The 13521-nt window shown below is 44.2% G+C and overlaps 1 protein-coding gene across 3 annotated transcripts; it reads left to right on the top strand.

Annotated features, from left to right (window-relative positions):
- The first annotated feature begins 9757 nt into the window (after positions 1-9757).
- On the top strand, positions 9758-12385 carry LOC141027878 (uncharacterized). Of its 3 annotated transcripts, none has more exons than XM_073505437.1 (3): positions 9758-11661; positions 11725-11784; positions 11982-12385. In XM_073505437.1, exons 1-3 carry the CDS (start codon positions 10569-10571, stop codon positions 12023-12025), a joined length of 1197 nt encoding a protein of 398 aa, XP_073361538.1. In that variant the 5' UTR covers positions 9758-10568; the 3' UTR covers positions 12026-12385. The 3 variants fall into 3 exon arrangements, with proteins under 3 accessions (XP_073361538.1, XP_073361539.1, XP_073361540.1); XM_073505438.1 differs by having other exon boundaries at positions 9767-11661; positions 11746-11784; XM_073505439.1 differs by lacking the exon at positions 11725-11784 and having other exon boundaries at positions 9772-11661.
- The last annotated feature ends 1136 nt before the right edge of the window (positions 12386-13521 follow it).

The raw sequence follows: 13521 nt of genomic DNA on the forward strand, positions 1-13521 counted from the left end.
CCGGCAAGTTTGCTTCCAAATGTTTTCAGCTAGGTGGTCGAAATGCTCCTCTTCAGCAGAGCCCTATGCACCCTCAAGCTTCTGTGCCTGAAATCTGTTGACCCAGGAACCCTCACCCGCGACTCCGGCGAGCGGCATCACTGTTAATTCGTAGCTAGGGTCGGCGACAGGTATGGCAGGGGATCCACCTGTTCTGATTCTGATGGCACCCTGGTAGGCATTACGTCTGTCAGGCACTTGAAGGAAATATGCCCTAGACGCAATAATAAAGTTATTATTTATTTCCTTATATCATGATAAATGTTTATTATTCATGCTAGAATTGTATTAACCGGAAACATGATACATGTGTGAATACATAGACAAACAGAGTGTCACTAGTATGCCTCTACTTGACTAGCTCGTTGATCAAAGATGGTTATGTTTCCTAGCCAGAGACAAAAAGTTGTCATTTGATTAACGGGATCACATCATTAAGAGAATGATGTGATTGACTTGACCCATTCCGTTAGCTTAGCACTTGATCGTTTAGTATGTTGCTATTGCTTTCTTCATGACTTATACATGTTCCTATGACTATGAGATTATGCAACTCCCGTTTACCGGAGGAACACTTTGTGTGCTACCAAACGTCACAACGTAACTGGGTGATTATAAAGGTGCTCTACAGGTGTCTCCAAAGGTACTTGTTGGGTTGGCGTATTTCGAGATTAGGATTTGTCACTCCGATTGTCGGAGAGGTATCTCTGGGCCCACTCGGTAATGCACATCACTTAAGCCTTGCAAGCATTGCAACTAATGAGTTAGTTACGGGATGATGTATTACGGAATGAGTAAAGAGACTTGCCGGTAACGAGATTGAACTAGGTATTGAGATACCGACGATCGAATCTCGGGCAAGTAACATACCGATGACAAAGGGAACAACGTATGTTGTTATGCGGTTTGACCGATAAAGATCTTCGTAGAATATGTAGGAGCCAATATGAGCATCCAGGTTCCGCTATTGGTTATTGATCGGAGACGTGTCTCGGTCATGTCTACATAGTTCTCGAACCCGTAGGGTCCGCACGCTTAAAGTTCGATGACGGTTGTATTATGATTTTATGTATTTTGATGTACCGAAGGTAGTTCGGAGTCCCGGATGAGATCGGGGACATGACGGGGAGTCTCGAAATGGCTGAGACGTAAAGATCGATATATTGGACGACTATATTCGAACATCGGAAAGGTTCCGAGTGATTCGGGTATTTTTTGGAGTACCGGAAAGTTACGGGAATTCGCCGGGGAGTATATGGGCCTTATTGGGATTTAGGGGAAAGAGAGAGGAGAGCCTGCGCGCCCCCCAAGGCCTAGTCCGAATTGGAACTAGGGGGAGGGGTTGCGCCCCCTCCTTCCTTCTCTTCTCTCTCCCCTTTCCTTGACTCCTACTCCTACTACTTGGAAGGGGGGAATCCTACTCCCGGTGGGAGTAGGACTCCTCCTAGGGCGCGCCATAGAGAGGGACGTCCATCCCCCTCCTCCACTCCTTTATATACGGGGAGGGGGGCACCCCTTGGAGACACAACAATTGATCATTGATCTTTTAGCCGTGTGCGGTGCCCCCCTCCACCATAGTCCACCTCGATAATATCGTAGCGGTGCTTAGGCGAAGCCCTTTGTCGGTAGAACATCATCATCGTCACCACACCGTCGTGCTGACGAAACTCTCCCTCAACACTCGGCTGGATAGGAGTTCGAGAGACGTCATCGAGCTGAACGTGTGCTGAACTCGGAGGTGCCGTGCGTTCGGTACTTGATCAGTCGGATCGTGAAGACGTACGACTACATCAACCGCGTTGTGCTAATGCTTCCGCTTTCGGTCTACGCGGGTATGTGGACAACACTCTCCCCTCTCGTTGCTATGCATCATCATGATCCTGTGTGTGCGTAGGAATTTTTTTGAAATTACTACGTTCCCCAACAGTGGCATCAGAGCCAGGTTTTATGCGTTGATGTTATATGCATGAGTAGAACACAAGTGAGTTGTGGGCGATACAAGTCATACTGCTTACCAGCATGTCACACTTTGGTTCGGCGGTATTGTTGGATGAAGCGGCCCAGACCGACATTACGCGTACGCGAGACTGGTTTTACCGCCGTGCTTTGCACACAGGTGACTAGCGGGTGTCAGTTTCTCCAACTTTAGTTGAACCGAGTGTGGCTACGCCCGGTCCTTGAGAAGGTTAAAACAACACTAACTTGACGAACTATCATTGTGGTTTTGATGCGTAGATAGGAATGCTTCTTGCTTAGCCCGTAGCAGCCACGTAAAACTTGCAACAACAAAGTAGAGTACGTCTAACTTGTTTTTGCAGGGCATGTTGTGATGTGATATGGTCAAGGCATGATGCTATATTTTATTGTATGAGATGATCATGTTTTGTAACCGAGTTATCGGCAACTGGCAGGAGCCATATGGTTGTCGCTTTATTGTATGCAATGCAATCGCCCTGTAATTGCTTTAATTTATCACTAAGCGGTAGCGATAGTCGTAGAAGCAATAGTTGGCAAGATGACAACGATGCTACGATGGAGATCAAGGTGTCGCGCCGGTGACGATGGTGATCATGACGGTGCTTCGGAGATGGAGATCACAAGCACAAGATGATGATGGCCATATCATATCACTTATATTGATTGCATGCGATGTTTATCTTTTATGCATCTTATCTTACTTTGATTGACGGTAGCATTATAAGATGATCTCTCACTAAATTATCAAGGTATAAGTTTTGTCCCTGAGTATGCACCGTTGCGAAAGTTCTTCGTGTTGAGACACCACGTGATGATCGGGTGTGATAGGCTCTACGTTTAAATACAACGGGTGCAAAACAGTTGCACACGCGGAATACTCAGGTTAAACTTGACGAGCCTAGCATATAACAGATATGGCCTTGGAACACTGAGACCAAAAGGTCGAGCGTGAATCATATAGCAGATATGATCAACATAGTGATGTTCACCATTGAAACTACTCCATCTCACGTGATGATCGGACATGGTTTAGTTGATATGGATCACGTGATCACTTAGAGGATTAGAGGGATGTCTATCTAAGTGGGAGTTCTTAAATAATATGATTAATTGAACTTAAATTTATCATGAACTTAGTACCTGATAGTATCTTGCTTGTCTATCTATGTTGTAGATCAATAGCTCGCCTCCCCGTTTATATTTTGATATGTTCCTAGAGAAAACTAAGTTGAAAATGTTAGTAGCAATGATGCGGACTTGGTCCGTGATCTGAGGATTAACCTCATTGCTGCACAGAAGAATTATGTCCTTGATGCACCACTAGGTGACAGACCTATTGTAGGAGCAGATGCGGACGTTATGAACGTTTGACAAAGCTCGGTATGATGACTACTCGATAGTTTAGTGCATCATGCTTTACAGCTTAAAACTAGGACTTCAAAGACGTTTTGAACGTCACGGGCCATATGAGATGTTCCAGGAGTTGAAGTTAATATTTCAAGCAAATACCCGAGTTGAGAGATATGAAGTCTCCAACAAGTTCTATAGCTAAAAGATGGAGGAGAATAGCTCTAGCAGTGAGCATGTGCTTAGATTGTCTGGGTACTACAATTGCTTGAATCAAGTGGGAGTTAATCTTCCAGATAAGATAGTAATTAACAGAATTCTCTAGTCACTATCACCAAGTTACTAGAACTTCATGATGAACTATAATATGCAAGGGATGACGAAAGTAATTCCCGAGCTCTTCGCGATGCTGAAATCGACGAAGGTAGAAATCAAGAAACAACATCAAGTGTTGATGGTTAACAAGACCACTAGTTTCAAGGAAAAGGGCAAAGGGAAGAAGGGGAACTTCAAGAAGAACGGCAAGCAAGTTGCTGCTCAAGTGAAGAAGCCCAAGTCTGGACCTAAGCCTGAGACTAAGTGCTTCTACTGCAAAGGGACTGGTCACTGGAAGCGGAACTACCCCAAGTATTTGGCGGATAAGAAAGGATGGCAAAGTAAACAAAGGTATATTTGATATACATGTTATTGATGTGTACTTTACTAGTGTTTATAGCAACCCCTCAGTATTTGATACTAGTTCAGTTGCTAACATTAGTAACCCGAATCGGGAGTTGCAGGACTTGTTAAGGGTGAAGTGACGATGTGTGTTGGAAGTAGTTCCAAGATTGATATGATCATCATCGGACACTCCATATACTTTCGGGATTAGTGTTGAACCTAAATAAGTATTATTTGGTGTTTGCGTTGAGGATGAATATGATTTGATCATGTTTATTGCAATACAGTTATCCATTTAAGTTAGAGAATAATTGTTGTTCTGTTTACATGAATAAAACCTTATATGGTTACACACCCAATGAAAATGGTTCATTGGATCTCGATCGTAGTGATACACATATTCATAATATTGAAGCCAAAAGATGCAAACTTAATAATGATAGTGCAACTTATTTGTGGCACTGCCATTTAGGTCATATTGGTGTAAAGCGCATGAAGAAACTCCATACTGATGGACTTTTGGAATCACTTGATTATGAATCACTTGGTACTTGCGAACCATGCCTCATGGGCAAGATGACTAACACGCCGTTCTCCGGAACTATGGAGCGAGCAACTGATTTGTTGGAGATCATACATACTGATGTATGTGGTCCAATGAATGTTGAGGCTCGCGGCGGGTATCACTATTTTCTGACCTTCACAGATGATTTGAGCAGATATGGGTATATCTACTTGATGAAACATAAGTCTGAAAGATTTGAAAAGTTCAAAGAATTTCAGAGTGAAGTGGAAAGTCATCGTGACAAGAAAATAAGGTTTCTACGATCTGATCGCGGAGACAAATATTTGAGTTACGAGTTTGGTCTTCAATTAAAACAATGTGGAATAGTTTCACAAATTCGTGCCACCTGGAACACCACAGCATAATGGTGTGTCCGAACGTCATAACCGTACTTTATTGGATATAGTGCAACCTATGATGTTTCTTACCGATTTACCACTATAGTTTTGGGGTTATGCATTAGAGACAGCTACATTCACGTTAAATAGGGCACCATCTAAATCTGTTGAGATGACACCGTATGAACTATGGTTTGGCAAGAAACCTAAGCTGTCGTTTCTTAAAGTTTGAGGTTGCAATGCTTATGTGAAAAAGTTTCAACCTGATAAGCTCAAACCCAAATCGGAGAAGTGCATCTTCATAGGATACCCAAAAGAAAATGTTGGGTACACCTTCTATCACAGATCCGAAGGCAAGATATTCGTTGCTGAGAATGGATCCTTTCTAGAGAAGGAGTTTCTCTCGAAAGAAGTGAGTGGGAGGAAAGTAGAACTTGATGAGGTAACTGTACCTGCTCCCTTATTGGAAAGTAGTTCATCACAGAAATCTGTTCCTGTGACTACTACACAAATTAGTGAGGAAGCTAATGATGATGATCATGTAACTTCAGATCAAGTTACTACCGAACCTCGTAGGTAAACCAGAGTGAGATCCGCACCAGAGTGGTACGGTAATCATGTTCTGGAGGTCATGTTACTTGACCATGACGAACCTACGAACTATGAGGAAGCGATGATTAGCCCCGATTCCGCAAAATGACTTGAGGCCATGAAATCTGAGATGGGATCCATGTATGAGAACAAAGTATGGACTTTGATTGACTTGCCCAATGATCGACGAGCCATTGAGATTAAATGGATCTTCAAGAGGAAGACGGACGCTGATAGTAGTGTTACTATCTACAAAGCTAGAATTGTCGCAAAAAGGTTTTCGACAAGTTCAAGGTGTTGACTACGATGAGAGTTTCTCACTCGTATCTATGCTTAAGTCTATCCGAATCATGTTAGCATTGCCGCATTTTATGAAATCTGGCAAATGGATAAACAAAACTACATTCCTTAATGGATTTATTAAAGAAGAGTTGTATATGATGCAAGAAGAAGGTTTTGTCAATCCTAAAGGTGCTAACAAAATATGCAAGCTCCAGCGATCCATCTATGGACTGGTGAAAGCATCTCGGAGTTGGAATATACGCTTTGATAAGTTGATCAAAGCATATAGTTTTATACAGACTTGCAGTGAAGCCTGTATTTACAAGAAAGTGAGTGGGAGCACTACAACATTTCTGATAAGTATATGTGAATGACATATTGTTGATCGAAAATAATGTAGAATTATTCTCCAAAGCATAAAGGAGTATTTGAAAGGAGTTTTTTCAAAGAAAGACCTCGGTGAAGCTGCTTACATATTAAGCATCAAGATCTATAGAGATAGATCAAGACGCTTGATAAGTTTTTTTTTCAATGAGTACATACCTTGACAAGATTTTGAAGAGTTCAAAATGGAACAGTCAAAAGAGTTCTTGCCTGTGTTACAAGGTGTGAAATTGAGTAAGACTCAAAGCCCGACCACGGCAGAAGATAGAAAGAGAATGACAGTCATTCCCTATGCCTCAGCCATAGGTTCTATAAAGTATGCCATGCTGTGTACCAGATCTATTGTATACCCTACACTGTGTTTAGCAAGGGAGTACAATAGTGATCTAGGAGTAGATCACTGGACAACGGTCAAAATTATCCTTAGTGGAATAAGGATATGTTTCTCGATTATGGAGGTGACAAAAAGGTTCTTCGTAAAGGGTTACGTCGATGCAAGTTTTGACACTGATCCAGATGACTCTAAGTCTCAGTCTGGATACATATTGAAAGTGGGTGCAATTAGCTAGAGTAGCTCATGCAGAGCATTGTTGACATAGAAATTTGCAAAATACTTACGGATCTGAATGTGATAGACCCGTTGACTAAGATTATCTCGCAAGCAAAACATGATCACACCTTAGTACTCTTTGGTTGTTAATCACATAGCAATGTGAACTAGATTACTGACTCTAGTAAACCCTTTGGGTGTTGGTCACATGTCGATGTGAACTATGGGTGTTGACCACATAAAGATGTGAACCATTGATGTTGAATCACATGTCGATGTGAACTAGATTATTGACTCTAGTGCAAGTGGGAGACTGAAGGAAATATGCCCTAGAGACAATAATAAAGTTATTATTTATTTCCTTATATCATGATAAATGTTTATTATTCATGCTAGAATTGTATTAACCGGAAACATGATACATGTGTGAATACATAGACAAACAGAGTGTCACTAGTATGCCTCTACTTGACTAGCTCGTTGATCAAAGATGGTTATGTTTCCTAGCCATAGACAAAAAGTTGTCATTTGATTAACGGGATCACATCATTAGGAGAATGATGTGATTGACTTGACCCATTCCGTTAGCTTAGCACTTGATCGTTTAGTATGTTGCTATTGCTTTCTTCATGACTTATACATGTTCCTATGACTATGAGATTATGCAACTCCCGTTTACCGGAGGAACACTTTGTGTGCTACCAAATGTCGCAACGTAACTGGATGATTAAAAAGGTGCTCTACAGGTATCTCCAAAGGTACTTGTTGGGTTGGCGTATTTCGAGATTAGGATTTGTCACTCCGATTGTCGGAGAGGTATCTCTGGGCCCACTTGGTAATGCACATCACTTAAGCCTTGCAAGCATTGCAACTAATGAGTTAGTTACGGGATGATGTATTACGGAACGAGTAAAGAGACTTGCCGGTAACGAGATTGAACTAGGTATTGAGATACCGACGATCGAATCTCGGGCAAGTAACATACCGATGACAAAGGGAACAACGTATGTTGTTATGCGGTTTGACCGATAAAGATCTTCGTAGAATATGTAGGAGCCAATATGAGCATCCAGGTTCCGCTATTGGTTATTGACCGGAGACGTGTCTCAGTCATGTCTACATATTCTCGAACCCGTAGGGTCCGCACGCTTAAAGTTTGATGACGGTTATATTATGAGTTTATGTATTTTGATGTACCGAAGGTAGTTCGGAGTCCCGGATGAGATCGGGGACATGACGAGGAGTCTTGAAATGGCCGAGACGTAAAGATCGATATATTGGACGACTATATTCGGACATCGGAAAGGTTCCGAGTGATTCGGGTATTTTTTGGAGTACCGGAGAGTTACGGGAATTCGCCGGGGAGTATATGGGCCTTATTGGGCTTTAGGGGAAAGAGAGAGGAGAGGCTGCGCGCCCCCCAAGGCCTAGTCCGAATTGGAACTAGGGGGAGGGGTTGCGCCCCCTCCTTCCTTCTCTTGTCTCTCCCCTTTCCTTGACTCCTACTCCTACTACTTGGAAGGGGGGAATCCTACTCCCGGTGGGAGTAGGACTCCTCCTAGGGCGCGCCATAGAGAGGGCCGTCCCTCCCCCTCCTCCACTCCTTTATATACGGGGAAGGGGGCACCCCTTGGAGACACAACAATTGATCATTGATCTTTTAGCCGTGTGCGGTGCCCCCCTCCACCATAGTCCACCTCGATAATATCGTAGCGGTGCTTAGGCGAAGCCCTTTGTCGGTAGAACATCATCATCGTCACCACGCCGTCATGCTGACGAAACTCTCCCTCAACACTCGACTGGATCGGAGTTCGAGAGACGTCATCGAGCTGAACGTGTGCTGAACTCGGAGGTGCCGTGCGTTCGGTACTTGATCAGTCGGATCGTGAAGACGTACGACTACATCAACCGCGTTGTGCTAACGCTTCCGCTTTCGGTCTACGAGGGTACGTGGACAACACTCTCCCCTCTCGTTGCTATGCATCACCATGATCTTGGGTGTGCGTAGGAATTTTTTTGAAATTATTACGTTCCCCAACAGCACTCCCATCAAGCAGCACGATCTGGATCCTCTGGTTCCCCCTCTTGCTTCGCCCAGTTAACGAACACAATCGGCGGCTCTGACAGATGCGACTTCTTGCGTTTCTCCTCCAAATTGCCTTCGAAGTAGATCCTTCGGGCCAGATTCAGTAACTCCTGGTCCATGTGCGCTTTGTACGCCAGTGCTCGCGGACGAGAAATTGAGAATGGATCTGAGCCCGCTTCCACCTCCTCTTCCATTTCCCTCCACTCCCGAACACACAATGTCCAGGAAAGGGCATCATCGCGGATCTGCTCCCTCCATCTCCTTCCCTTTGTCTCCCTTAGGACCTCCGGCTAGACCGCATCGAGGGGCTGCAACATCTCTAGGATGCCTGGTAGACAAACGGTAGTGGCATCCGGTATCCTCTCCCCTCCCCGAGCGGAATCCCCATAGATCTGAGGGTGTGGGGCATGGGGGCGGGCGAGCGGTGGAGCTCTGGGGTGGCTATGGGCGGGCGAAGCAGCAGAGGTGGCGACGAGGGTGGGGAACGGATGCGGGGGCGGCGGCGTGCGGTCGTGAGAGCGAGGCGCATCGGCGAGCGGAGGGAGGCAGCGGCGTTTTCCTATTGTCAGGGCATTTTCCTTTCTTTGTTGGTGGGGGATTGACAGTTCGCATCGTCGTTTATCCCAGCTTTGGCCGGCCGGTGATGCATGCCTTCGGTCGAGGGGCATGCATGCATGTTCAAATGGTTAAAAATAGTACACACTTTGTTTGCTAAGTACGTATACGTCTTCCAGTTGATGCCGCAGTCGACTTGTTCTTTTTTCTTGCGCGCGAGCTAACGCTACAATCAATTAGCCCCCAACCACTTACCGACTAATAGTCAGACCTACTTAAAAGGGAGGAAAATGTGCATAGGCTCAAGGATGGTAGCTAGGCGACCTTTCGCGCATGCTGATTTGAATTAAAGTTTAGTTTGACTTGATGGGCCGTCGGCCCAACTCTTATCACGAAGAGCGCTAAGTGGCCAGACTCTATACCATATATCTAGACCAGAGAGTGTGTTGGTGTATAGATAATGTAATTAGAGGAATCCTTAGGGTCTAAAATATAAATTGTACAAACAAATATAAATCAGAACGCAGAGAAGGATCGGTCAGGAACGATCCAGAATTTCCCCAAATCCTCCTCAGGCTCCCTCCAATCCCTGACACAAATTCCTCAAATCTCAGATGATATTCAACATGGCATCGGAGCAGGTTAATCCTGTGTGATTTCGACCTTAGTGACTGCTAATTGCGGTGCTGTGTCGCCGTGATTTACTGTCGTGGGCACTCGAGCTGCCGCCATTGCGAGCTGCCGCCGTGACCTGGGATATCATCTCCAAGCTACGGCAAGGAGTACTGCGACCAACCTAAGGTAACCTGTTGGACTGCCTCCCGGTGCAGCTGTGATTACTCCGTGCTGAGAAGTGGATTTGGTTCTGTCGCCGGAAAATTGCTTGTTGCGGCTGTGCCGTCCCTGTCTAAGCAGTAAGCTGGCTTCCTGTAGTTAATTGATAGTGGTACTAGTACTTGTGGCTGCTGTTGGAGAACCGTGAGTAGTGCAGCAGGATAGCTCATCTTTGCTTGGTGGCCGGATTAAAATACTTGTGCAGTCTGTGTGCATTTGAGAGCAACTCGCACTAGTATATCTACTTGACTAGTGCCAACTCTACTTTTACTCTGCTTGTGCTGCCTGTGTGTTGTTGTCAGTGGAGATCTGCAAAAGCCAACTCCTGTGTGTCTGGTATTTTTTGTGTGGTGGTAAATCATGGCAGATCAAACAAAGGAGAAATCAGGGGATACTAGTGTGGATAAGTTGTATGAAATTTTAAGCAAAGTATTTGAGCAGCAACAACAACAACTCAAGGTGGTTCCTGAAGCTGTCAAGTGTGCTCTTGAGCCTAATCCAGTAAAGTTGGCTGGACCGGGCAATTACATCAGCTGGGCACGACATGCCCAGTTAATTTTGAGTTCTCATGGCTACGAAGAATTGCTTAGTGCCGATGAAGAGAAACTGAAAAGTGGTACTATCACCAAACAGATCAATGATAGAGTTTTGGTGTGGTTATTAGCAAGCATGGAACCACCGATACGAGAACAAGTTGAGACTATAACCACTGTATTTGAAGTGTGGAAAGCTCTGGAGAAGCAATTTTCAGGAAAATCAAATAAGATGCAGGCTACTCGCATCATGCAGGAGTTGACTAACTTGAAGCAAGGCTCAAAATCAGTGACTGAGTATGCAGGTGAGATGAAGAGATTGTATAGGGAGTTGCATTATTACCATCCTTTTCAACCCGTTGACAAGAATGATGTGGCTGTTCACCATACCTGGTTTGAACCATTTGTGGGCAAGCTCTTCCTTGATGGCCTAAATCAGGAGTTTGATCTCCGCCGTCAGCTAATATTCTCCAAAACTGAATGGCTAAGCCTTGATGATATCATTTCCAGTGTGATTGAGGAGGAGACTCGTCTTGCTCAACCCAATGCGCATGTTCAAGAAAAATCAGATGCACGTGCAGCCCTATCCATACAAGCTCGTCGTGCTCCTAAGACCTTTGCTAAAACAGATAAAAGCAAACTTTTTTGCAACCACTGCAAAAGGCCTGGACACACAAAGGATTCATGCTTTGAGCTGCATGGTTATCCAACTTGGTGGGAAAAAGGAAAGTCTCAGCCAGGGGGAGGTCAGGGAGCTCATAAAAGACAGGCGAACCTCACTACATCCAAGAGGGAGCTACCGGTAGTAGATGTGCGAGCTCTTGAGGATTTCACCTCCAAGATTAGACTCTCAGAAGACTTGTCTTCCTTCCAGGATTCCTCTAAAGCTGAAACTAGTTTGCATGCCACTTCACACCAAGGTATGACACCTCACCAGACCCACAATTCTATAACACAATCAAAATCCTGGATTATTGATACAGGAGCTACCAATCACATGACAGGAGCTTCAAATATATTCACTTCCTATACACCTTGTTCAGGTAAGGACGAAGTACGTGTAGCTGATGGATCCATGGCACGTATCACAGGACGTGGATCTGTTAGGTGCACTAAGACATTGTCCTTATCTCATGTCTTACATGTTCCTAAATTTCCAATCAATCTCTTGTCAGTTTGCTCTATTACAGGATCTCTCAATTGTAGAGGTTTGTTTTATCCTACCTGGTGTGCTTTTTAGGAGCTACAAACAGGCAAACTGTTGGGGACTGGGACCGTGCATGATGGACTCTACTATCTTGATGAAGGGAGTGATGAAGTTGCTTTTGCATCATGCTTGTCTCCTAGTCAAGAGCTACTACTACACCATCGCAGGCTTGGGCATCTCTCTTTTGCTGCATTGTTTCGTATTTACCCCTCTCTTTTCAAGTTGTGTCCTAGGGAGCTGCTTGTATGTGATGCTTGTGAATTGGCTAAACATACAAGAGGTTCATATCCTAGTATAGGATTAAGAAGTGCCAAACCATTTGAAATGATTCACTCAGATGTCTGGGGACCCTGTGAGGTTCGTTCGATTTCTGGGCATCGATGGTTTGTAACTTTTATCGATTGCTTTAGTCATTACACTTGGCTCTATCTCTTGAAGCATAAGAGTGATGTGTGCTCAGTTTTTAAAGATCTATGTGCTCTCATTAAAAATCAACATGGGGCAACTATTAAAACCTTACGTTCAGACAATGGTACAGAATACATGAACCAGGAGTTTGGACAGTTCCTTATCTCAAACGGCATTGAACATCAAACTACCTGTGTTAACACTCCAGAACAAAATGGTGTTGCAGAGCGCAAAAATAGACATTTGCTTGAGGTTGCACGCTCACTTATGTTTACAATGATTGTGCCTAAATTTCTTTGGGGGGAAGCAATAAAAACTGCAACATATTTGATAAACTGTATGCCTCTTTGGGTTCTTGGCCATAAGACTCCTTCTCAGTGTCTCTTGAAATCTAATGGTTTTGTAGTCCCTCCTAAGGTCTTTGGGTGTGTTTGCTTTGTGCATGATTATAGGAACTCTGTTGGAAAATTAGATCCCTGTGCTCTCAAATGTGTTTTCATGGGTTATTCTCCCTCTCAAAAGGGTTATAGGTGTTGGTGCCCTTCGGAGCACCTTTTTTTGTGAGCATGGATGTGACATTCCGTGAACATGAATCATATTATGGCTCGACCAGTGACACTGGCATTGCCCTATCCCCACCTGAAGTGCAACAAGAAGGGGAGAGGGGTAATGAAGGCTCTCCGTTAAGCCCTATTCTTGTTTCCACTTCGGATGGTTTACCCACTCTAGATAATGTTCAAAATCAGGGGGAGGACACAACTAGTGATGGGTGTAATCATGGTTCTGGTCATGGAGACATACAAGATGCAACAGGAAACTCTCCACTTCGTTCACAAGATGTTGAGCTTCACAGGCATGAGGACCCAGGTACTAACAATAACCCCTCTAGTCCTGTCGCTCCTATTAGCACCACAAGGCAGAGTGATAACCAATTATCTATTCTTGCTCCTGAAAATGATCTACCTATTGCTGTCAGGAAACCTACTAGAAATCGAAACATTCCAGGGCACCTCAAAGATTTTAAACATGATATAGCCAATTTCATTTCCTATGAATATTGTACTCCACCTTTCAAAAGCTTTATTGCGTCTTTGGATTCAGTCTCCATACCATCAAACTGGAAAATAGCTATAGAGGACCCAAATTGGAAGGAAGCAATGCTTGA

The sequence above is a fragment of the Aegilops tauschii genome, chromosome 7 (genome assembly GCF_002575655.3).
Source record: "Aegilops tauschii subsp. strangulata cultivar AL8/78 chromosome 7, Aet v6.0, whole genome shotgun sequence".
Lineage (NCBI taxonomy): Eukaryota > Viridiplantae > Streptophyta > Magnoliopsida > Poales > Poaceae > Aegilops > Aegilops tauschii.